Source organism: Pseudophryne corroboree, chromosome 3 (assembly GCF_028390025.1).
Source record: "Pseudophryne corroboree isolate aPseCor3 chromosome 3, aPseCor3.hap2, whole genome shotgun sequence".
Lineage (NCBI taxonomy): Eukaryota > Metazoa > Chordata > Amphibia > Anura > Myobatrachidae > Pseudophryne > Pseudophryne corroboree.
This window is the reverse complement of record NC_086446.1, coordinates 627,238,176-627,264,001: the sequence shown is the minus strand read 5'-3', so window position 1 is coordinate 627,264,001 and position 25,826 is coordinate 627,238,176. Positions and strand designations below refer to the sequence as shown.

Below are 25,826 nucleotides of genomic sequence, written 5' to 3'. Positions count from 1 at the left end.
TAGTGCCATCTGATATTGTGATACAGTATATATTTTATGTTGTACACATTGATCACAACATTTCTTTGTAAACAATGGGCGTAATTCAGTAAGGATTGCAACTTTTGCTGATTAGCAGAATTTGCAATCCTTTGGATCACATGCTGGGGGCTGGGCAAGGCCGTCCAGCATGCTGACCGGCGCCTCACCCCGTTCAATAAGCAGAAATTGCAAATGCACTGCAATTTCTGCTTGTTAGCAGAAAGTGAGGATTGCTCCTCCCGCAGGAGGCCTGCCGCCATGTTTTCGATCGCGGCAGCTGCGTGTGATGTCACGCAGCCGCTGTGATCACGCCGCCAACATGCCCCCGTTTGGCAGCCTTCGCCCCCCGCCATTCACACCGCACCACCCCCGCAACGCTCCGTCTCTGCCCCGGAAATGGCCTCTGCCTGATTGACAGGCAGAGGTGATCGCATTTTCTGTGGTTTCCTCTGCAGAAAGTGCGGGCGCATGCGCAGGATGGGCACTGCGCATGCGCCAGCGGGGCGATCATAATAATTCCAGTTGGATCGCAATTTGCGATCCAACCTGAATTAGCCCCAATATTTTACATTTTTCCTTCAGGGATTAAAACAAAAAGATACTTGTGACTACTAACTCATGATATACGACTGGAGTCCTAAGCGTTTGCCACTGAGTCTTTTTGATCGTCACAGTGAAGTAGATGCTTACAGGAAACTGCAGGTGCTTGAATTGAAAAGGAAAATTGTTAGGATAAGTAGTATAAACACAGTTTCTCCTGCACCACATCCCGGTAGAATCTCTGCCTCCGTTAGGCTCTTCTGAAGAGCAGTCACTTTTAGTCGGGTTCCGTGGCATAACTTGGGTGGAGTCAAGTTCCACAGAAGTATGATCGGAACACCAACTTTCAGTGCAATGCTGTGCACTGGAAGTCCAACTGCACTAAGTGAGTTCAGAAATTCCACACATACAGTATAGTCATTTTGGACTTAAGGAGCCTGCACACTGCATGTGCCTAGTGTCAAGCATCTAGTTTTTCCTTATTTTCTTCTCTGATGTCACAGATCATACATACCTCAGCTTCCTTCCAGGTTACTGAGCTACACAATAATGAAAACGCGATCCAAATTCGTCCAGTAGTTTTGGCGTGATGCCGGAACGAATGAAACAGACAGATGAAAATTTCAATACATTTTTTTCATCTTCATAGTGGATAAACAGTCTCTACAAATATATTTCTAAAAAAAAAATTGCTATGTACAGACACACCCTTTACAGTTTTATTATATGTATAGATTACTCAGTAGTAGGAGTTTCTCAGATCCAGATCCAGATACTGCCCCAACAGATTATGTTTTACTGACTGTGTCCCCCAAGTTCTATCACTTCTTCCTGCAATTATATTACTACACCCAATAATTAAGATTATTTTAGTACATAATGTACTGGGGCAGTAGATTTGAGAAATTCAGCTTTAATGATCCATTTTTCCTATGTAAGTATCGACAACTACTGGAAATCTCTAACACAGAATCCTTGTTTTCCTTCCATTGGCTCTAGACTTACAAGTTAGGGGTTACAAGACACTGATGAACAGTAGTAGAACCATTGTTGGAGCAGCACATGAAGCCTATATGGGGCAACCACTCTGGCATTCGAGGATTCTATGTACACTAAAAGCATAAACCGTACTCCACTGTGCATGTGCTGGATGCCAGAATAACAGAGCTGGGCCACTATGCCTGTGAACACATATCACAGGGACCTGGTTTGAGTGTAAGTACAGCAAGAGTGACAGATGTAGTAAGCGGAGATATAGAGTAAAATGTGAAAGCCTGCGCGAAGCAGGAGGTTCAGGACTTTGTGCGAGTCTGTCCAGATTTTTAAAGTGGAAATCATTTACATGGCAAAACCAGGTTGGATTTACCGTGCAAATCACTTTAAAAATCTGGGCAGACTCACACAAAGTCCTGCACCTCCTGCTTCTCGCAGGCTATCACACTTTACCCGTAGTACTGTATGATTACTAAGTCACAGGTTATCCCCGGTACACCATAACACTAAAACAAAGAACACACAAAAATTCTCTATAGTAAACTATGTCTTTCTTCCTATGTTTAATTACCTGCCACAGATTTCTGTAATATTTCATTGTGGCATGTAACAACCTACACAAAATTCCCCTGTACAAATTGTAATTATCCTCAGGGCCAGTGGAAGGTTTCTCAGCACCCTAAGCAAAACTTCAGCCTACTGAACCCCCCACCACTGATACCCACTTGCAAACTCCTCAGATGAAAGTGTGGAGACAGCAGTTTTTGCCTCCTGCATTAAGTTCAAAATGGTCTCTCTCAGAGACAGCCTTAATTTTGCGATAGGCAGACTCGGTGGCATTTCCCCCTTGGATCCTAGGCAGCTGCCTAATGGTAGAGGCGGCCCTGATTATTCTACAAATAATTCTATAGTGCGTAAACGTTCAGAAATACATATATGTACAAATCATACAGTAATGGGAAGTAATGTGCCCCCGCCTTCAGCACTATGCTTATCAGCGGGGCTTTTGTCTGTAATGGGTCCTTATGCCTTCCCCACAGTTATGAGGACTTCTTCATCACCTGCAAGATTTTTTGGAACTTTAATTTCCTTGCGATATCAAATGAGCTCTCCCCCTCCTATAAGGAAATGAAGGAAAAAATGTTACAAAAGCCACATACAGTGTACTAACCAATAATTGTATACACTGTACTTGTATTTTAACAATGTATTTGATGTGTATGTGAATAACATAATAACCCTCTTTTCACATTTCCTTTTCTGCAGCTCCTTTACTGCTGATTTCATGCCATCGGGTATTTGCCATTAGAATAACCTTCTTTTATGCTCACCTTATTCCTTATGTGGGGATCAGCATTAGCTGCCAGCAGAATCGGTATTACAGCTTGGCTCTTCATTTTACAGGCATAATGAAGGGCCGTGTTTCCAGTCTGGAACAGAAAAGGTGTAATGAAATAAAAAGCCATTCAGTGTGGGGTTTTCTTATATTGTAATGTGTGGTATCAGAAATCCCAGATAAACTCATCACACAGGTTGGCCGGATCGTCTAGCAATTTAGCCACACCGTTGGAAGCTGAATTAGCAAGATCTGGTGATACAATGGGCGAGCTGGGCAAACTAATTGCAACTTGTACAATGTTTACTGCTGTTTGATGACGGCACATGCAGACTGATGCAGTCATTGGGTGACAGGGATACTGTAACTTCTCAGCCCCTCATGATCACAAATATACAGAGAGAAAGAAAACTCTTTGTGTGGGCGCACTCTTACGATTGGTAAATACCGTGTGTAATTGATTAAATACAAAACGTAACTTTTATTAGGATATACAGAGAATATATATCATTATTCAGATATCTCACAGTGACCAATAAGTATGGTATCTGAGGTATCGTAATATACAAGATGAGTAAATAAACCAAAATATAGTAAACACGCAATACAGTTTCACACCATTAAATTCCTATTGCTGTTCAAATATACATATGCTTATATCAAATTCAATATGCTAGGAAAAATTTGGTGCATGTTCTAGTCACTGTCCATATCATATGGGTTGCGGGTTTGCAGTCATATATTGGGCTGCAACCTTCCACCCTGACCAGTACAGGTAGACTGTATTAGTGAGGCCACAATGGGCTAGGCATACCAGGGAGCCCCACCTGGGTATCTGTGGTACCATTTGTCTGCACACTAAAGAGATTTTGTAACATTGGGGAGAAGGGATGAATATTGTAGGCTATGGGAAGGAAGATAGAGGTGCTTCTGCTGCTAGTATCGGATAGGTATGGCGCCCCAGAGGTTCTATATACACCTACAACACTCGGTATTCCCTGGAGGTCACCCTTCCAGGTACTAACGGAGCCCAGACCGCTTGGCTTCCAAGATCAGGAGAGATTGGGCATACATACTGAGAATGGTATGATAGTAGGGTCTCTGAACCGATCCTTATCCACTAATGAGAGAGCACCAGAATGAAGAGTTAGGAAAATACTGTGTACAAAAATTTATAGTGTGGTGAATCTGCTGTCTGTGTTAGGCAGGGAGAAAATACCTGGATAACAGATGAGAGTTCACCGAATAAGTGTAGTGGGAAATAATTAACTGACAGCAGAATCAGAATAGTGATGACTGTCAATTGAATGACAGTTGTTGCTCCCTATACAGGAATGAAGCCACCTGCTAAGCAGGTGACCTGATCGCTGGCTATTACTAAATGATAATAAAAGTATGATCAAATATTCAGCACCTGTGGCTAAATAAAATCACCTGACACAAATGTACAAGAAAATGAATGCCCATGAGCCCAAATATTTAAAGTGATACAATATTGTCATCTGCAGAATGCCTAGCAGTAGTATTTAACCATGTGCCCTATTGCTCCATAATTCATAAGGCATTTTCACGCCTGATGGGTGACCGGTCCAGCCAAATGAACACCAGATGAAGGGGTTACATGTGGTAGCACTGGGGACTTGTGCTCCATATTAACCCAGGCTGCCATTGGAATGGAGTGTGTATATTTTGTAATTGTTTTATGTACACACTAACAACCTGGGGAGATCAAAATAATATAAAATCATTGTACAAACCCAAAACTTAATTTTGCCATGCCAGGTTATGGTGCCATTCAAGCCAAAATCAGCTCCTGAAACAACTGTTCTTGGAAGTAACAACCAAATTGCAGCCTTTACAATACTACTTTAAAGTGATATGTATTGTAAAGTACATAATAAATAGAGATAACGAACACTAATGCACAGTTCTTGTAATGCTAGCCAAACATGTAACAGTACAAACTGATTGTATCATTGTAAACGGACTTGGTCTGTGAGCAATAAGGCCACACATGTAAAAACCAAATGTGTCCAGTCTGAATACAATGATGTAGTACCTTGCAATGTAATGTAAAATGACTGCATATTGGTTAGTATCATTTTATTCCCTGCTGGATCAAATCCAATCAAATTTAAACTCATCAGATTTTTAGTGTTTTGAATGGGGCATCAACGTACAGTGATTGGTCATTTTGGTAAACGGACTAATTGAATTACTTGCCTTCCTAGGCTGTTGGCAGCCTATACTGAGGGGGCACTGTACATTACAAGTCCCCCTCCTATGCATGAGAGTGAGGATGCCGATGTTGAACATGATGCACTCACAGATTTAATGCATTCTTCAGTCTGAGGTTGGAATAAAACCTTTTACATGTCCTCTGAGGAGTGGATTGTGTTCAATTACTAGATCAACATCTCATTTAATGCACTTAACGCACAATGAAACTGAACCATATACCGCTGCTTAATGTGTTCCTTTCGGCATATGAGCTCACTACAACCAGTAAATCACTATTAGCCAGATAATGCACTCATGAGCTGATATTAGACAAGGCTGAGACCCGACTGGATTAGTAACAACAATATTCTCCACCTACGACCCGAAAGAGTGCTTTAATGTAAAACATCTGATACCACACATTAAAAACATAACTTCAGCAGTCTATTTTCTCTTGGAAAGTTGCATTAGAGTTACAATTAGCATTCATTCAACTATATAAAACAGGTCATGAAATAATCCTCTGCTTTTCTGAAATATTGACATACTGCACTCAAAAGACGTGATTAAACAATGAGCGGGTGTGATTTTTATGTTGACAGTCGACACCAGAATGTTAACATAGACATAGTGACATTTTGAATGTCAACAGTATGCATGTAGCCATAGTGATTTTTTTTTTATTATTATTTAAGCCCTACCACTTAAATGTACCGTCTACTTAATGACCATGTCGTCATAATGTATGCCAGCATTTCACCTTAATGTCTGTGTCGTCACTTTGGTGTCAACATTCTGAATATTGACAATGACTGGATGCCGTATGAGCATCTTATGCTTACTGCAATACTCCAACTTCCCTTTTCCCAATTTCACCCAGGAAATATGCTACCCAATATTCAAAACCTCTTGCCTAGACAATGCTACTGTATCTACTCTTGGTTGTAAATCCTTTTTGCCAGTGGGCCCAGCTACTAGAAAAACCAGGAGGGGCGAGAATGGCTGAAGTGATTCATGTGAGGCTTCTCACCCATATTTGAGATCTCCTCACTCTTCAGGAGTACTAAAGACTAGAAAGGAGTGGGTGCACTATTAGGAGGAGAGCTAGCAGTGCCAGTGTAAGCTATTTAACATATGGGGCATGATAACATCTAGCTCCTCTCCTACTGAAGCGGGTAGAGACAGAAATTCTTTATATTCTTTTAGATCATTTCTTGCTAAAGACTACATTTTTCCAATCAATGATGTATCCCCTTGTGCGCTGGAGAGCTGTAGGCAAAATATGAAGCCGATTTCTCTCTTCTTGGAGAAAGATGATCTTTAATACTAGGAAATAATGGTCTATACCAAGATGGAACAATATAAAAACGTCCAATGCACAATATATTCATTATGCACTTAGGCAAAATGCTAGCTGTTTACAAACGCTGCTTAGAAAACACGTTAGAAATTCTCTGTACCTAGTTAAGTGCATGCAACACTTGGGACACTACAGAAATGTAAATTACAGTCAATAATAAAAGGAGGTAGCTTTGGGAAACATTGATGTACATTGTATAAAGACAACAGAATATAATATAGTAATAAGTCAATAGATCACTTACAGAATCTGCAGCATTGACATCGACACCAGAGGCCAGTAATAGTCTGATCAGTCGCTCATTCTGTTTACTCTTTGAAACCTGTTCATAAGTGATACAAGAAAGAGATGTAAGTGCAAATGTTATCAAAGTATTACTTGTTATTATTGCATTTATAATGTTTATATTATATTACATTATTAAAGGAAAGATTTTTTTTAAACCATTATTTCTTCCCATTTTAAGGGCCGTATAGATTAGTCACAGGTTGACTGCAAAGTGCTTAATGCGGCTAAAACCCTATGGCCATGACTTTTTACTATTCAATTAGAAATCTGCATTAACACAGGTCTCAATGGGAATTAACACTGCGTTCAGTTCACAGCCCAGTCTAGGTGAAAAGTAGAGAGAAAGCCTAAAAATACAGGGGCTATATTTAATAAAGTTGGGGTTCATAAAAGTGGAGATGTTGCCCATAGCAACCAATCAGAACCAATCTAGAAGGTGCTAAATAAATGATAAATACAGATATGTCCTTATACATCTTTGCTGCAGTGGCGCCAAATAGCCCCACTTGCACACCAGGTTGCTTGAGAATCTTGTAGTGTTGGGCATATTTTTGCTTCTTTTTAGTTGAAAATGCATCTTATCCACAATACATTGTGGCCAGGACGCACCAGGAGACTGTACTGATTGATTTCATATATGACATTTGTATATCTGTGTGCGACTGAGTCTCTGAATCTGTGTACGAAGTCCTACAATGTAGCAGCAGCAGCAGCTTATCTCCAATACAAGTTCTGTTCTGTATACACACTCGGTCCCACACAATATACATATTAATCAGCACAGTCTCTTCGTGCGTCCTTATTGCGTGCCAACTAAGACGCATTTTCTGCACAAAGGTTAGCAGAGTTGCATGGAACCTGGCGGCTCACTCACACCAGGCATCTCGTGATACATGGCGCATTGAGGCTAGATGTATGAGAACACATCTGTAGAATCTGTTTGGTTGCTATGGGCAACATCTCTATTTCTAGAAACCCGCAATGTAGTACATATACTCCTAGGACTTAATTGGGGAGATGTACAGTATGAAGCAGTGAAAAGAGTGGAGATGTTGCACATGGCAATCTATCAGCTGCTACCTATAATTTTATGGAATGCACTTGATAAATGTTCCTTCAAAGCTGACTGGTTGCCATGGGCAATTTCTCAACTCTTTTCACTTCTTTATACATTTCCCACAATGAATTTAGGGGATATTAAATAAGAAAATATGTCCAATAAAGACAGGTCATTTTTTCATGTCATTTTCTCTAAAAAGCAAGAGTTCGATTAAATGATATGGTACGTGAATGTTGAGATTTAAAGGTCTATTTACTAAGCTTTGGATGGTGATAAAGTGGATGCAGATAAAGTACCAGCCAATCAGCTCTTAACTGCCATGTCACAGGCTGTGCTTGAAAAATGACAGTTAGGAGCTGGTTGGCTGGTACTTTATTTCCGGTCACTTTATCTCTGTCCAAGGCTTAGTAAATAGACCCCTAAGTGTAGATGGGAAAGGGTTTTTGAACTTCCAAATGGCAGTTACAAGGGTTTTTCCAACTGCTTAAAAACTTGTATATGGACACTTGAAAAATACTACAGGTTTAATGCTTGGGACCAGAAGTATTTGGGATTTTTCTGTACTTTGGAATATTTGCATACCATCATGAGATAACTTGGGGATGGGACCCAAGTCTAAACACAAAAGGCAGTTATGTTTAATATACACCTTATACACATAGCCTTAGGGTCATTTTATACAATATTTGTAATAATTGTGTGTATGAAACAAAGTTTGTATACACTGAACCATCAAAAAAGCAAAGTGTCACTATCTCAGTCACGCTCAATTTTTGGGGGATTTTGGAGTATTTAGGATATTGGATTTTCAGATAAGGGAGACTCAACCTATATTATTAAATCCTTTAGGAGGAAGTAAAAGAGCATTTCCTTCCTCACGCTGACAAGGTGTGTGTGGCGTAACTTAGTGATATAATACACATTAGCTGTAGAAGTATATCCCATTATCAGGGTCTGATTTGTACTCACCATGATAGCATATCCAATAAGCATAACTGGCATCAAAAGAACAATTAGCAGGTAGTCGAGGAATGTGAACCTTTTCCTTACTGCATAGTGCAAACATGTCCTTTCCTTCTGTAACCAGAGAGATATTGTTTTATTTCAAACAATGTCAGCATGTCACCTTCATTTACCATTTACTGTACTTTTATTATGTTTGAGTTGGAGTGAACCCTAGTATTACAGCCAGCGATTGTAGCAAGCAGTGGTGCTGAAGGTTTGAAATGATTTTGTGTCACAAGATAAGGTGCTGCCTTTCACCAGGATCAGATACTGTAAGTGCTCGATTTGTCTGAGTGGCAAAATAATTAGAGATCCACACACAAGTAGCTATATATATATATATATATATATATATATATATATATACACACACACACACACACACACACACACACACACACACACACACACACACACACACACACCCCCCCCCCCCCCGTAAGTTATACTTTGCAAAAGAAGAATTATGTGGGACTTATGGGGTTATTTAGTAGCAGTCGGGAATTTGTGAATACGCATATCGGCTGATTATCGTCCGTCTGTGCATCGCGTGTACACGGAATTTCACAATGCGATTGCATCCTGGCACGATGCAATCACATTGCGATTCACAGCTGATGGGTGTTCGGGGATGGTGACGAGGCATTGGTGGGGAATGGTGCATGTAATGCAGGTGTCAAAGTCAGAAAAATATCTCTATGCACACTACCATATTTGCACCTCATACAGGTCCGTGCTGCGCATGCGTACGCTCTCCCGTACGTGCGCATACTCACAGTCGCGGGCACCTGCAGGCGCATGGTATGCGTATTTACGGTAGAGTTTATGCGATCGTAGCGTGCGACTCAATCATTACATATTTTCACTATATAATGTATTTTGTAGATCATGGTCCCTTTGATAGATTCTGAAAGTTTGGTTAATATAGAATGTTCATGAACAGAGAAATCCCTCTTTGTTTGATACGAAGGGACAGACAGGAATAATACAGTGGTGTTTAGTATCCATCGGAAGAATATTTAATTAGAAATATTCCGGTGTTGGTTTGAAGCAGATCAATCGCTCGTGCGAATAGTTATGGACATAAGAAGTTTATGAACATTTACTTTATTTGCACTTTATTACCCATGCGGCGGGAAACCCAGTTTCCCTCCCACCTGAGCAGTTGGAAATAGTCACAGCCCACCTGTATGAATCAACCTATGACCTTTTGTTATAGTGCGAAGCCGAATTCCTGTGTCCAATGAACAATGAGATTGTAGGGACCATTGAATTGTATTGTGTGTGGGGCATAAATAGGCAGGCCGACCATATCCAGTTCACTCTCTTCAACGGTTCTCATTGCTGATAATCGGGAGCTGGATATCGAGGCGCATGCGATCGTTTCCCCTTGTGCGTAAGTTTTCTCCGCAGTCATATTGTCTTGATGTTATTATGAGCCATCTCTCTCTCCTCTTTTTTTCCCTTATTTTCCCTTGATTGTATTGTATTGTATTGTATGGTATTTCCTGTGTAATTATCTGGTTAGTTAGTCTATGTTATATTGTAGTGTATGCTTTGTACTGTGATTCTTTTGCAAGTATAATAGTCATAATACATATAATAGGTTTTGGACCCTAAGCCCAGGTATCTGTGTATTTCTTATAGTGTTAAGTATTCCCTGAGCGTCGGTGACGCCCAAGCAGCTTTGTAGTTAATCAGGTTACACCAGGTTGCATTTACACTCTATCACCACACTAAGGTTTACTGTATATTTCGTTGTTAATGGTATAGATATAAAGGTTTAACGTCGTAAGCGTCTGCACCGCTGGAGATCTCCTCGTGGTCCCAAGCGTCCGCTACGCTATAGCGAATCATTACGTTAGTCGGCAGCCAATAGCGTGCCTGCCTGTGATCTCTGGGCCGTAAGCGAACGTGACGCTTGAGCGTCTCGACTACGGTTGAGCGATCGTTACGCAACTGGCGTACCCTTACGGTACTTCTTACGTAGATAGCGTACAGTGTTCTTAGACCTCTTAAAGTGTTTTATATACGTTAAATATTTAGTTTTATCAATTGGGGGCCGTCCAGTCCTTCACATATCTGCACTAGGTAATATCAGCAGACATTATCCATCAGCAAAGGGCGGGAGGTTGTATCCCTCGTAGTGCTGACGGGATAAGCGTCTGCTTCGCTTAGGTAAAGGGTGCTGAAGGAATCCGGGAACCGGAGGTAAGAGCAAAACGCTAGTGTCTTTTAAAACTGTTTATTTTTCTGTCTTGCACGCACACATATATATCTGCATTTCCTTTTCATTTGTGTATTTTCGTATGTCACTCTCCTGTTTGCCAGTTTATAGTTGATAAACGTGCTGAGAGAGATTTGCCGCTATTTCAATAGTTTGAGTAAAGGTAATATAGTTAAAGTGTAGACAAACACACAGTTTTTGCCTGGGAGATAAGGCGAAGTCAGTGTGGTGTGTGGTAGATGATCAAGGATCATCTACATTGATAAAAGTATAAATTGTGTTACGGTGGATCTTTGCTTTGCGTACGCGTGTCTCTAACAAAGACTTGCGTACGCAATCCAAAGGCCGACGCACGCAGCGTATATTACGCAACGGAGCGTCTGGGTACGCCCACGTAACTCAAACAACAGGCGATAAGTAGCGCAACGCGGTAAATAACGCAAAGTGATAAATAGCACAAATTGATTTCAGCTTTCCAAAACTTAGTTTAAATACCTTACTTTACTGCAACACCTCTGGGGAGAGCTATCAGACTACGGGAAATGATTTTTTTTCTGATCAGAAAACTATAAGAATGATAGTGGGCTGAAAACGGTATGAGTGTATTGAATCCCGCTTTGTGGACTTTGTGATCTATGTGATAAAACGGTATTGAATCCCGCTTTGTGGACTTTGTGATCTGTGTGATCTATGAGCACGGCCTGAAGTGAAAACGTGCAACAGAGTGTGATAAAGTTTTCGTTGTATTACGCTCTGGCCAATGATCCTACCATTTATGGGCAACAAGTGTCTATAAGTGGTACGATTGGACCGCACGGTTGTATGTGTGACCAATAACGCAACGTGATATGAGGTCGTATATCCATGCGTAAATCTTGCCCTCATACGTGTTGTAGGGAGCACATGCAAGCGTGATTTGTGTAAAGAAAAAGGAAGGGAATTTTCTCAGGAAAATCTCTAAAGATAGGGCCTGCAACGGCTACACGTGTCTGCTAGAAGGCGGACCGGAGATACCCGGAGCAGAAGAAGTTCAGTGGAAGAGCTTTAAGGATTTCCAACGAAGTTCTGTGTTTGGTGCATTTTAGGAAGTTTTTCTGTGTTAGAAAGGTCCACAATGGCAGCCAAGTGCACAATACAGAGACGGTCGGAGGTCAGGATTCAGACTCCAGAGGCTTGCAGACCCCGAGGGTCTGCTCGGTTAGTAATGTGGAGGAGGTATGGTCCCCACACTGAGACCTTTTGTGATGAATGGACACGAATGACTGCGGGGGATAAGGCACCATTTCCCGGGATAGGTAGTTTTGACTTAGAGGTGTTGCATAATTTAAGGCGGAGGATCGGTCTCATAAAATCCTGGAAACAACGAGTTAAAAATGATGATTGTTTGCAGATATGGCTACAGGAAAGTGACATGCAGAGAAATGTAACTTACATACCTAACTTTCATCTTGAGAGGAGAGACATGGCAATGGAGGGGATTATGGTTGCGGAGAAAAGCACAAGGGTGAACAATAAAAACGCTCTTAGCAACTGTAGTATAGATGATAAGAATAAGTGTAATAAATGTAACAAAGATAATTGTAATACTGTTGAATGTACAACTATTAACCCATGCAAGTCGCACCCCATGTCAAACTTTCCTCAGGAACACCAACAAGAAAGTGAGCCCAGAACGATGTCGGCACCTCTTCCAGAAGCCATCACACAAGACATCCAGGTGGACGCGACCCAATCGGTAAAGACTGTAATCAAACCCCCTAATGGAGGGTCAGGTGAGGTCGTGTCCACAGGTACGTATGGTATTATACATTACGCACAAACAAATGTACCTCATATTGTAGAATCAATTCAGAATGACGTTACTGGACTTAATCCTGTCAGGGTAATTGCAGTACCAAATGGGAAAACTGACTCTTCAGGAGTCACCCCCGTCAGGAACATCGCCATGTACTGCCCCTTTTCCCGAACAGAATTAAGAACAATTCTGTCTGAATTTCCTGATCCCAGGAAAGACTTAGTTGCTTGTCAAAGATACATTAGAGTGCTAGGACATACTGCAGAGCCAAATAACAAAGATTGGAGGACAGTTTTGAGGGCATGTTTACCCCCCGATGTTGATTCATTGAAATTTATCGCTGATTGTAAGCTAGATGAGGAAGTGCCACTAACAAACGAGTATAACCAAGATAATGTAAAAAGAATCAATCTACAGTTGAAAGAATATTTTCCCACAGTAGTAAAATGGAATAAAATCTTTACAATAAAACGAAAAGAAGGTGAATCCGCATCAGAGTATTTTCACCGGGCTCTGCAGGATATGGCTAGGTACACGGGTATAGATGACATTGACACTAACGTACACCACAGAGAGGTAGCTGTGTCTGTATTAATGGACAGCTTAAAAGACACACTAAAAATCAGGGTACAAACCTCCATACCTCACTGGAGAGGCATCTCGGTGGCTGCATTAAGAGAGTCCGCTATCGAGCATGACCGCAATATCCAAAGAACCAGGGAAGCGCAGGGAGAACGGTTGATGGCGATGAGCATCCGAGCGTTTGAGGAGGCATCAAATCAACCAAGACCTCAGGTCATTGACACTTGGAGGAAACCAAGGATTTGTTATAATTGTAGAAGAGAAGGGCATTATGCCAGCAACTGTAATAACCCACATAAAGTCAGACCCCCTAGACCAAGAAATGAGCAAAGTTATAACACACAAAATTATAATCAGGGATCATATAGGAAAAATTTTGGCCCACACCCATAATGTGCAGTCAGGAAAGGTGATCATTAGGACTGATGGTAAGCCTGAGGTTATAGTTAATAAATTGGGAGGTCATTCCCTGAAAACACAGGAATGACCGGGTGAAACGTTGTAAATGTATCTGTGAAATGTTTCGTTTTCTCTCTCCCCATCTCTGACGATTATTGGTAGGATTCAAACATTGCATACATACTTGGTCTTTGCAGAAGTCTACCAAACCCCAGCATGACCTATCCGCACCAATGTATTCTGGCCAGATACAGACAATGGAATATGGAAGTGCTGGGGGGAGGGACTGCGCAAGGAAACCATTGGACATGTAGATATGACAGCCTGATGATCTGACAGTGTTTTGAAATGTTTGAAAAATGTTTTTTTTTTTTCTCTTTTCCTATTGATGGCTATTGTTGATTTAAGTAATATACACATGCACATAAATTGTTCTCTCTCTTTGTTTTTTTTGCTGTTGTTGTTTTCTCTCTCTTCTCACTCATGCTTTCATGTTTTAAAGATGGTATGTCACCCATCAGTTAGACAAATGGTAATGCAAGATTTTTGCTCCTTACAGAAAGATCGCTGGTTTGGAGGGAATATTGCATCACCAGAATGTTCGTTTGGAAGACTGAGAGACAGCACCTTTGAGAAGACAGCAGAACAAGAAGAACAAGACGAGAGAACTAATTATCGTAACAAGTTTCTCTCCCCCTCAAACTGATTTTCTGTACCCCCATTACAAATTTCTTCTTTTCTCCTCCTGTAAGATGGACTTGCCCCAAGAGACTGTGATCTGGATTTTCCTGTTGACCATGATGTTGACCAGAGCAGTCTGTTCCGGTGAGAGTATCAGTGAGGTCGTGAAAGGATCCAGAAAGGTCCTGATGATAAAGATGGAGGTGTAAATTTCCAATAGCAACCCAATCACCAAACAAAGGCGAGTACCGGAAACGATCTAGCAGCCATGTTATTTGTAAACATTTTTCTTTTAAGGATTATTAGCTGAAGAAAACTGTATCTGTAGGCTCTGTGATAATGTCATTGAGGATGGGTGTATTAAGAAATGCCAATCCAGTTTTAATATCCATATGGACCGGCATCCCTTGAGTGACTATCACTCTTTAGTGGGTAGTGTGCTTAATAAAACAGATTGTTGGGTATGCTCTCAAGTACCTCAAGGTCACAGAAAATCAGGGCTAGTACCATTTCCTTTAACGTTAGGGGAGGTACTTGAGTTAAATGGTGGGAGACCGGTGGACCGGAGGTTTAATATCTCCAGCCCTCCTAGTTTGAAGCTCCACCAATACCATGTGGATAGGTCCCTATTATGTTTCAACATCTCCAATCCCCGAAAACCGGGAAATTGGGAAGTGTCATGGAGTAACCACACCATGACCTTTTCGCATAGAGCAGATAGAATGCCTACAGATACAGAGCTTGTACGCCACATAGCCAGTAGAGGAAAATCTTTCCGGTATAGGTATACCTTAGGAAATAGGATTACTAAAGTGGGAGAGGTATCACCAGGATACTGTGCACATATCGTACAACCTGATACGTGTACTAAGCAGATGGAAGAATTAGGGTTAGGAGATTTCACATGGAAGGTGTGTAATATGGTTATGTCCTACTCCGTCCCATATGTTCTCCCCGATGATGCATATTTCATATGCGGGAGAAAGGCGTACAAGTGGCTTGCCCCAAACTCTGAAGGATTGTGTTATATTGGAAAAGTACTGCCTGAAGTAATGACTGTATCACATGACAAAATGAAAGACATACACCGTGGTGCCCAAGCTCCTTATACTCACACCCATTACGAGCACGTTGTTAAAAGGCACCTGATAGAGAAGACAGAGCATCCGGCCTCTGATCTGATAAGTGAATCCACCGGGATTCAATTCTTAATCGCGTTAGATTTCACCCGCACCGCTAGAGGAGTGCTGAATTATAAATACATATCGGCGCTCGCAAATTTGTTAGACAATATCACTGAAATGTATGATGACACGTTTAGGTATACTGGAAGAGAACTTCAGGCTTACAAAACAGAACTGGTACAGCATAGAATGGTTCTCAATTACCTCACAGCAGTGACAGGCGGATATTGTGTCACACTGGCAACACAATACGGCGTGAAATGTTGCACATATATTACGAATAGCACCGAGGATCCGGTCGAGGTCATAGACCAAAAGATGGACGATATTCTCCAATTGAAGTGGGAATTTCGCAGGAGACACAATCTCACTCTTGCTGCTGTAGGTAATGAGCTGACTGGTTGGGTGTCATGGTTGAACCCGCGAAATTGGTTTTCTGGTTTAGGAGAATGGGCTCAAGGAGTCATAATGGATGTTGGGAAGTTTCTCCTATGTATCTTAGGTGTTGTCCTATCGATTGGATTGATATTTAGATGCGGTCAGGCTTTAATGAAGTGCAAACATCGTACAAGGGTAATGAGTTTAAGGAGTGAGGAAACTGTAATTAACCTGGACTTGATTTATGACCCAAATGTAGAAACAATGATGTGATGAAAATGCGATTTCTACGGTCCGTTTCTTTCACCTGTTTTTCCGTTTTCTCCAAGGTAACAAGACCCACTTGGACGAGGAATTTGATGAGCCGATATACAGACAACAGAGGGATTAAAGAAGAAGTTTGACAACCTGATACACAGATTTTTGATGAACTATGCCATGGATCCCCAGTTTCCCTAGAAATTTTAAAATTACGCTAGCCCAACACTTTTGTAAATCTATGGACATTGACAGCTTTGCTCGCACCTTATGGGCAAAAGCACAAAGAAGACTGCATTCAACAGACACCAAACAAGACCTCAATCGACGAATGTACATTTACCTGACATAGAATACCACCGCATTTACCGTAATTATGTCTTTTCTTCATTTCTACAACCCTCAGGTAATGACACACATAGTCGATAGGGAATACAGGCACAGATATCAGCAATCACATATCTCCCCCATTCATGTATCATCAACTAAAATGTGCTCCCCCATTTTGTTACAACCAAAACCGAAAAGAGCTCGGTAAAGTTTGACAGCCCATCCACAGACCCGTACCACGGGATAAGAAGGAATTCAAATGTATACTTCGCAATACCTCGAAGCTTGATTTAAAACACGTACGGCACGATGATACATGACCCCCAAGCACGGATTCATACACACATGCTTCTGCTATCTCACTAGGTCATACCCTTTTCCTACCATCTCCTCTCCTCCCTTACCCAACCATGTAAATGTATTAACCCCTAACATATATTTTTCTCCTTTTGAAATGTTTTCAGGAAGTGGCAGTTATTGTTGACTGCCAAAGGGTGGACTGTCAAAGTCAGAAAAATATCTCTATGCACACTACCATATTTGCACCTCATACAGGTCCGTGCTGCGCATGCGTACGCTCTCCCGTACGTGCGCATACTCACAGTCGCGGGCACCCGCAGGCGCATGGTATGCGTATTTACGGTAGAGTTTATGCGATCGTAGCGTGCGACTCAATCATTACATATTTTCACTATATAATGTATTTTGTAGATCATGGTCCCTTTGATAGATTCTGAAAGTTTGGTTAATATAGAATGTTCATGAACAGAGAAATCCCTCTTTGTTTGATACGAAGGGTCAGACAGGAGTAATACAGTGGTGTTTAGTATCCATCGGAAGAATATTTAATTAGAAATATTCCGGTGTTGGTTTGAAGCAGATCAATCGCTCGTGCGAATAGTTATGGACATAAGAAGTTTATGAACATTTACTTTATTTGCACTTTATTACCCATGCGGCGGGAAACCCAGTTTCCCTCCCACCTGAGCAGTTGGAAATAGTCACAGCCCACCTGTATGAATCAACCTATGACCTTTTGTTATAGTGCGAAGCCGAATTCCTGTGTCCAATGAACAATGAGATTGTAGGGACCATTGAATTGTATTGTGTGTGGGGCATAAATAGGCAGGCCGACCATATCCAGTTCACTCTCTTCAACGGTTCTCATTGCTGATAATCGGGAGCTGGATATCGAGGCGCATGCGATCGTTTCCCCTTGTGCGTTAGTTTTCTCCGCAGTCATATTGTCTTGATGTTATTATGAGCCATCTCTCTCTCCTCTTTTTTTCCCTTATTTTCCCTTGATTGTATTGTATTGTATTGTATGGTATTTCCTGTGTAATTATCTGGTTAGTTAGTCTGTTATATTGTAGTGTATGCTTTGTACTGTGATTCTTTTGCAAGTATAATAGTCATAATACATATAATAGGTTTTGGACCCTAAGCCCAGGTATCTGTGTATTTCTTATAGTGTTAAGTATTCCCTGAGCGTCGGTGACGCCCAAGCAGCTTTGTAGTTAATCTGGTTACACCAGGTTGCATTTACACTCTATCACCACACTAAGGTTTACTGTATATTTCGTTGTTAATGGTATAGATATAAAGGTTTAACGTCGTAAGCGTCTGCACCGCTGGAGATCTCCTCGTGGTCCCAAGCGTCCGCTACGCTATAGCGAATCATTACGTTAGTCGGCAGCCAATAGCGTGCCTGCCTGTGATCTCTGGGCCGTAAGCGAACGTGACGCTTGAGCGTCTCGACTACGGTTGAGCGATCGTTACGCAACTGGCGTACCCTTGCGGTACTTCTTACGTAGATAGCGTACAGTGTTCTTAGACCTCTTAAAGTGTTTTATATACGTTAAATATTTAGTTTTATCACAGGCGTGTCATGGGTGTTTTCAGGGCAGCTGGTTGACATTACCTGCAATCGCTGCGATGGGGAACATGGCGCCAGTATACACAGTCAGGCTGTATTTCCAATGTCTGCGATGCAATCACATTTGAAATGTGATCGCATCGCAGGGCAGTGCTTCACGTGCTGGGCGGCCTTGCCCTGTGCTGGGCAGCTCTCAGCATGTGATTTTTATCAGTAGTAATTTAGCGAATTTTGCAAAACTTCTACCGAAGCTGAATAATCCCCTCAATTGGAAGGTTATATTTGCTATACTGTGTACATTTTTAATTAATTTTTATTATTTACTACTCTTATGAGCCAGGACTATTTTTATTTGGGAAATCCTACAATATATTTAAGGGAGAAGGCCTTAAACTGGGTACACTACACACCTTTCACATTTCATTTAAGAACATCAGATATCATGCTTACATGGCTGTCGATGATGGACATGGGTAATGTGGGCATGGCCAAATAAGAAGACGTGACCAAGATCCACCCCAAAAGTTTTTAAAAATACAATGTGCAAGGCACCCTAAGCAGAGCTGTGGAACCAACTCGGGCCACTATGCGCGTTGCCACAAGAGGGAACATATGTCCCCCTGAGCAACCGACCCAGGCAAAAATTACTCCCCCCCGTTCCCCCATCGGAGCCACTGAGTACACACTGGGGGTAATTCCAAGTTGATCGCAGGAAATTTTTTAGCAGTTGGGCAAAACCATGTGCACTGCAGGGGGGGCAGATATAACATTTGCAGAGAGAGTTAGATTTGGGTGGGTTATTTTGTTTCTGTGCAGAGTAAATACTGGCTGCTTTATTTTTACACTGCAATTTAGATTGCAGATTGAACACACCACACCCAAATCTAACTCTCTCTGCACATGTTATATCTGCCTCCCCTGCAGTGCACATGGTTTTGCCCAACTGCTAACAAAGATCCTGCTGCGATCAACTCAGAATTACCCCCACTATACGATTGATTCGGTAGATCCTACTGTTATCTGTCCTGCACAGAAATGTCAGCCATTCCGCAAACAAAGCGTACACACTAAAAAAATCTGCACAGCGTTTATTGCATCTTTTAAGAACACAGGAAGATCTAACCATCAGATGAGACCAGATGTGTGTAAACACTATAAAATATTGGAACAATCCCTCAATTTTCAACTGACTGGCCCGATAATTGTATAGTGTTTACCCAGCTTTAGACAAAGTTTTACAATTCCTGTGCACGTACACTCAGCAAAACTATGTTATGGCCCCCACAGTAATTCCCCTGACACCATATTAAGTCCCCACAGTAATGCCCGACACCATATTATGCCCGCACTTTTATGCCCCTGTCACCATATTATGCTCCACACAGTAAAAATGCCCCAATGCAGAGTACCTGTTCTCAGTGGGGTTCTGCTTGTTGTCAGGGGTTTTGCTCGTAGTCAGGGAAAACCCTCCCCGGCCACCGCCGTGGGTCCCCGGTCCGCTGAACACGCCTGCCCCCTTCAACCTTTTGAAAATGTCCCTCCCAAAATGGCGGATGCCTAGCATTTTAAAATGATTTTCTACTCTGAGGCGACGGCCATTTTGGGAGTGGCGTTTTCAATACTTCCAGCTGAGGCCCTCTCAGCAGCGGAGGGCAGCAGCAGCGGGCGGTGGCGGGTGGCAGCGGGCGCCCCCCCGCCCGGGACAGTTATGCCCCTAGCGCCCCCGATGGCAGCCCTGTTTCCACATACCATATTTATTTATTACAAGTTATTTATATAGCGCAAACATATTCCGCAGCACTTTACAGAGAATAATTCTCCATTCACATCAGTTCCTGCCCCAGTAGAGTTTACAATCTATATTCCCTAGCACAGGTACACGCACACAGATTCACGCTAGGGTTAATTTTGTTTGGAGCCAAGTAACCTACCTGTAATACCATAAATGGTCATATTATTATGGTAGGCAGTCTGGTCCTATTATGCGGTTTACAGCAGTGCAGCCATACTTATAGATAATAAACACTTGTGAAATGTACAAAATTGCTGCTCCAGCTAAGCGTTATGCGTGCCTACTGTGATCATGAGCTTACAGAAATCACTTGCCGAGTGCTTTGCCTTTAACAGGGCAGAGCATGCAACCTCATATAAAAGTATAACCCATTTTATTCTGTGCATCGCTATGAATTTGTGTTCGTACTTGCACTTACTGTGGTTTGCACTACAGCACATTTTTGGATGCTGCTTGATGAATAACAGTGCAGCCAAAGCGTATTGCCTCAAGTAGTATATACAATGCCTATGTATATTAGCACATTGAGTACACACAAGCTGTTCGTATGAGTTGTTACTGTATATAACTTTATGATGTTTTCCCCTCTTTCAGCTAATTGGGATTATGCACTAAATCTAGGGGATGCGTTTAATTTGCCGGCTGTCAAGATCCTTGCGGTCAGAATACAGACACCGGAATTCCGCAAGCCGACAATGTCGCTAGCCCGAATCCTGGAGCACCAGGGCTAGTCCCACTCGTGGGTGTCCACAACACCCATAGAGTGGGAACAGATCCTGTGGCATTCGCAGGATCTATTCCCATAGAGTGGGAATAGATCCTGGGACTCTTAGCTCTCGCCCCACTGCCGGCATTCTGGCGGGTGGGATGCCGCTGTCGGGATATTGACAGCCGGCATCCCGTCCGGCAGTCATCCATACTGAATCCAAATGTAGAAACCTACTAAAATGAACGAGCTCCACAACACCATTATTTCCCTGATTCAGAACAAAGACTTGTATTAGGCCCTAGTGATGTGTGATCACAGCTGGAAGTCCCTGCCATTCCCTTCACCACGAACCAACCACGTGATGAAGTCATGATCACAATCTAAGTACTCGCAGAGGGTGGCGTTGCATCATTTTATGGGCGGTGGCGTGGCATTGGGGGGGTACAGTCTGGTCAACGGAGGCGTGTCCGGACCATTTGCGGGGCTGCTGCTGCGGGCCTAAACATTGTGGCCGGGCGACTGCTGCGAAGGCAGGGGCTACCCTTAAGATTCAAGCGCATTGGCTCGCATCTCACCTGGGGGAAGGGGGACCCGGCATGTAGGGTGGCATTGCCCAGTGTTGGGTGGCTCCCCGCATGCTGAGAAAGAAGTTGCACTTTTGCGAGAAATTGTAAAACTACTACTCATGCTGAATTAGGTCCTTAATACTGTATAACCAATAAATGAGATAGTCAAGGAACTGGCCGCTAAAGGACAGCGCCAGAGTCGGACTGGGGCATGTAGGGCCCCTAGATAAATATATACAGTAAATACTGCAGTGCATGCATGATAATGTACTAGATTAGTAACAGCACAGTCTGGAACCTGATCCCTAGAGGAGGGGGTGGGCCCCCAAGCAGTAGGGCCCACCGGTGGTTTCCCCTGTACCCCTGTGGGCCAGTCCAACCCTGGACAGCACCCTAGTTACCAGAAGCTCACACTGCAGTGCCACCTGCTGCTGGTAAGAGTGAATTTTGGGGTGTACACTGACCGCCTACTCAGAGATAAAAAAATATGTCAGCAATAAAGCATATTAGACTATTTCAAACTTAAGTAGACTAGAATAATATAGATTTTCACTTACATTGTTTCGGAGGTTTATATCAGCTTTCATGGATAGCAAGAAGCTGGCTACTTTAATATTGCCTTTCCTGCAGGCACAGATCAATGGAGTATCCCCTCCAAAACGGTCCTTCACATTCAAAATGCTGCTATCTTCTTTCAGGAGTAGTTGGACTTCATCTAGGTTATTTTCGTATGCCGCTTGACAAATTGGCTGATAAAAGACATAGGTGAATTTCAGATTTTTGCTGTTCCAGGACCCAATATAAGATTAAAATAAAAAAAAATACTTGAGCATTGCAATTAATCTATTAAAAGTGCTGTGTTCTAGTTTTACGTTATTTTAGCATTTTTGTTCCGATGATCCTCCTCTTTAGTATGTTGCTACTGCAGTTACGGGCAGATGGGCACAGTATCAGTTTCCAGAGATGGACAGAGGTTGTGGGAGAAGGATCTCAAGGTATCCCTTGCAAGATTGCCCTCCATAGGCACAGGGCCGGCTGACCAATTACAGCCAAGGTGAGAGGTGTACTATGCTGTGAGGGGCGCAGCACTGAGAGGTAGGGGTGCCAAGATGGGGGTGGGATGGGGTGGGGTGGGGAGGATTAATAATTACCTGGGCCACGGCTTGCTGGTGGGGCCAGACGGGGGCCGAGTACGACCCCTCCATCCTCAAGTGTCAGCTGGCAGCAGCCTTTCTCTCTCTCCCCAGGAGATACAGTCATTAGGTCGACAGTCATTAGGTCAACCACTGAAGGTTGACATGCATTAGGTCGACATGGTCAATAGGTTGACATGGTCATTAGATCGGTGTTTTTTTTTTTCCATACTTGACGATCCAAAAGGACTACGATTAGAACGGTAACCCTGCCCGAAGTTCGCTCGCCATACGAGGGGACACGGTGCACTAATTGGGGTTCCTCATCACTTTACAAAGAAAACGACACCAAAAAAAGTCCAAAAACTCATGTCGACCTTTTCACCTGTCGACTTAGTATATGTCGACCTAATACCCATGTTGACCTAGTGCATGCTGACCTAATGCCCATGTCGACCTTCAGTGGTCGACCTAATGACTGTCAACCTAAGTTGAGTCGACCCAACGACCCATACCCCTCCCCAGCAAACACTGCTGTGTACTGGGCTGCATGGGTCTGGGGAGTCTGCTGCGGCTTAGTCTTCCTCTGCCTGTGGGAGGGAGGGGGGCGGGGATGCTATCGCACTGATTGCACCCCCCTTGACTCTGCCCCAGCTAAATAGCAAATGGCACCTTACTGTGCTGGGCGCCACAATGTGAAAGTATTTTTTAGTTGTTTTTTTTAAAGGGGGACGTGGTCAAGGCTCCCGAGATTATGTCACACCACCTGCATTAATGGACTCTGTCTACCTCTCTACGCTCCTGCTGAGAGGGGTGATGTTCTGTGAGGGGAGATGGGGCTGTGCTAAGAGGGATGTGTACTGTGAAAAATGCTGTGAGGGGTGCAGTACTGTGAGGGATGCTGTGAGGGTGCTGTGCGTGGAGAGTGGTGCTGTGTTGTGAGGGGTACTATGTTGTGGTGATGCTGTGAGGGGAGAGAAGTGCTGTACTGTGAGGGGTGCTGCGAGGGGAGAGGGGTGCTGTGCTGTGAGGCGGCCAGTGAAGGGGCCATATTTGGTTCAATGAGTGAAGGGGGCAGTATGTGATGCTGTGGGGGGGGGGGGGGGGGGCTGTGCATGGTGCTATGAGGAGGGTCAGTGAGTGCTGTCAGTTGGACAGTAACTGGATAAGTGCTGTGAGGGCTCTGTGTACTGTGTGTTTGGGGGGGGGGGGGGGGGCGGGCAATGGGTGAGCTGAGATGGAGATCCACTAAGGGGTACCAAAATATATATATATATGCATATATATATATATATATAGATAGATAGATATAGATAGATACACCTACCATAAACAAATTAGGCTAAGCTTGGCCATGCATAGGCATAAAGCAGTTTACACCATCTGAGGATGGCATACACCAAAGGGGGCAAACTCCGTAAAGATTCAATTTCCCCCTCTGTGAGAACAGATCTACAGTATTGATCAATTTACTGAAGGACTAAGGACCTGATTCAGAGATGGACACAGATTGCTGCATATGCAGCTAGATCTGAGTCCATCTCCTCACATGCTGGGGGCCGCCCAGCACAGGGCAAGGCCGCCCAGCACATGTAGCTCTGCCTCACGATGCGTCCACAATTAAATTGCGGATGCATCAAACTAAGGTTGGCTCCTGGCAGCACAGTCTGGCTGCGCTGTTAGGCGGCCCATTGCCATTTTTATAATTGGAGCGGCTGCGTGTGACGTCATGCAGCCACCCTACAAAACACCCCTGTTCAGGACCCCCCAACGCCACCCCGTGAACGTTCGCCACTGTCAATCACACTGCGGCCACATCCTTCGGGGATGCAGCAGCAAAGTGTAAGTTCACGCACACGCACTGCGGTCAGTGCAGTGCGCAGACCACCCAAATTCACCCATTCTGTACAGACGTGCGGCTGCGTTCAGGTCTGAATGACCCCCTAAATGCTTAAATCATACAGAAATGCATATCAAATAATATGATAGTTCCCCTACTGTAATTCCCATATACAAATTTTATATAAATAGCATTTATCAGGCAAAGTTACAGATGAACACTGGTATAAATTATAGCTGGAAAGTGGATTTTTTCAGATCTACAATTACTCCTCTAAGGAGAGTGATAAATAGCATGCCAGTACCAGCCAATCAGCTCCTACCTGCCATGCTACAGGCTGTTTGAAAAATGACAGTTAGGAACTGATTGGCTGGTACTTTATCACCGTGCTATGTATCACTCTCCAAGGTTTGATAATTCTGGACAATAATATGCATCCCTGTGCTCGTGTTTGCATCCTTTTTATTATATAATTCACTCAGGAATGACAGAAATCATTGACCCCAGGATCTTCATGCATCAGTTTGACAGGGAGTGTACATAATTACTTTGGGCAGATAAAGTGCTTGGCCTGGCTAAATATTGGTTCAGTATATCTATATGTAACTTGCTGATGGGATCAGTACTAAATGCCGACGGCCGGAATCCCAACCACACAATCCCGACAGGGGTGGCGAGCGGAACGCATCCCCTTGCGGGCTCGCTTCGCTCGCCGCGCTGCGGGCACGGTGCCTCGCTACGCTCGGCACACTATTATATTCTCCCTCTATGGGTGTCGTGGACACCCACGGAGGGAGAATATGTCGGGATTGTGGCGGTCGGGATTCCGGCGTCGGTATTTTGACCGCCGGGATTCCGTCCGGCGGCATCTTGACCGCATCCCTTGCTGATGTTAACATTCTAATGCTTTAGTTGGCTGCAGTTTTTTTGTGAACTCCTTGAACGTCATTTTCTGCATGTATGTGCAGCTCCAGCTGAATGGCATTCATACAACAGGTGCTTTAACTTCAGGTGAACAGACCTAGACACATTTTAAGATAACATTCTAGATAACATTTTAATTATATAGTAGGGTAAACTTAATGGATCATAGAAATATGCAGTAGACTTGGTAGAACTAAAATGTCCATAAAACACACACTAGTCTACAACAAAAGTGTTGATAGGCATATGCTGTACAATAGTTAGACAGAATGTTATTTTAAAAGACAACATTTGCCTCCACATGCCTTTCTGCACAATAAAAAAATAAT

The 25,826-nt window shown here is 43.0% G+C and overlaps 1 protein-coding gene across 4 annotated transcripts in view; it reads right to left on the bottom strand.

The window, feature by feature from the left end:
• Positions 1 to 1,178: 1,178 nt before the first annotated feature.
• ANKRD22 (ankyrin repeat domain 22) overlaps positions 1,179 to 25,826 on the bottom strand; it is a 117,021-nt gene continuing 92,373 nt past the window's right edge. For all 4 annotated transcript variants that reach the window (XM_063961700.1, XM_063961701.1, XM_063961702.1 and 1 more), the window contains 5 exons: positions 22,158 to 22,349; positions 8,788 to 8,895; positions 6,715 to 6,792; positions 2,886 to 2,984; positions 1,179 to 2,672 (listed from right to left, as the gene is read on the bottom strand). In XM_063961700.1, the coding sequence (XP_063817770.1) occupies positions 2,595 to 2,672; positions 2,886 to 2,984; positions 6,715 to 6,792; positions 8,788 to 8,895; positions 22,158 to 22,349 (555 nt within the window). In that variant the 3' untranslated portion in view covers positions 1,179 to 2,594. The remainder of the gene's footprint in view (positions 2,673 to 2,885; positions 2,985 to 6,714; positions 6,793 to 8,787; positions 8,896 to 22,157; positions 22,350 to 25,826) is intronic.